At 58.0% G+C, this 612-nt stretch overlaps 1 protein-coding gene across 1 annotated transcript in view; it reads right to left on the bottom strand.

Moving 5' to 3' along the window:
• The window catches only part of LOC113204014 (beta-1-syntrophin), a 33,097-nt gene that overhangs the window by 14,382 nt on the left and 18,103 nt on the right, over positions 1–612 (bottom strand). Inside the window, exon 2 of the mRNA XM_026419014.2 lies at positions 109–297. Within this exon, the coding sequence (XP_026274799.1) occupies positions 109–297 (189 nt within the window). The remainder of the gene's footprint in view (positions 1–108; positions 298–612) is intronic.

The raw sequence follows: 612 nt of genomic DNA, 5'->3' as shown, positions 1-612 counted from the left end.
GGCCCCTGGGGGGCTCCAATCCGAGTTTATGTCAGGGGGGCCAGGCCACAGGGCGAGCCGGGCCGCAGGGTCCTGCTGCTGCGGCGCCCTGAAGGTGTCCTTCCTTACCCGGGTCCTGGTGGCGGAAGTTCCTCGCGAGGTAGCAGAGCTGCAGCGGCAGGTAGCGGGTGTCGGCGCGCTGAGGCGACCGCGGCGCGGGGGGCGCGCCCGACAGGAAGCCCCGCTGCAGCTCCCAGCCCACCTCCGAGATGATGGACGCCTTGCGGAAGTACGGCGTCACCTCGCGCAGGTATTTGACTGCAACAAATATCAGAAAACATTACAAAAATGAACACAATTTTAATAAGACATCTATGTTTGTGTCAAAGAAAGATCCTCTAACTATTCTCCTCACCCAAAGCTCCCCTTCCCTCCCTCCTGCACACACAAAAACAAGAAAGGAAACGTTCTGAAGAGACTGTCTTCATTTCCATTGTGCCCTCCTCCCACATCCTTCCTTCCCCAACGTCTGGCCAGCATCTTTCATCAGGATTATTGACATCCACGACGATATGAAGTCGTGTGTCAAGGGGGGTTGGGGAGGAGATGGTGGGCAGTTGGGGAGGGAGGGAG

This window comes from Frankliniella occidentalis, unplaced genomic scaffold (assembly GCF_000697945.3).
Source record: "Frankliniella occidentalis isolate FOCC.00 unplaced genomic scaffold, Focc_3.1 Scaffold118, whole genome shotgun sequence".
In the NCBI taxonomy this organism is placed as follows: Eukaryota; Metazoa; Arthropoda; class Insecta; order Thysanoptera; family Thripidae; genus Frankliniella; species Frankliniella occidentalis.
The sequence above is the reverse complement of the archived record's forward strand: the minus strand, read 5'-3'. Positions and strand labels throughout refer to the sequence as shown.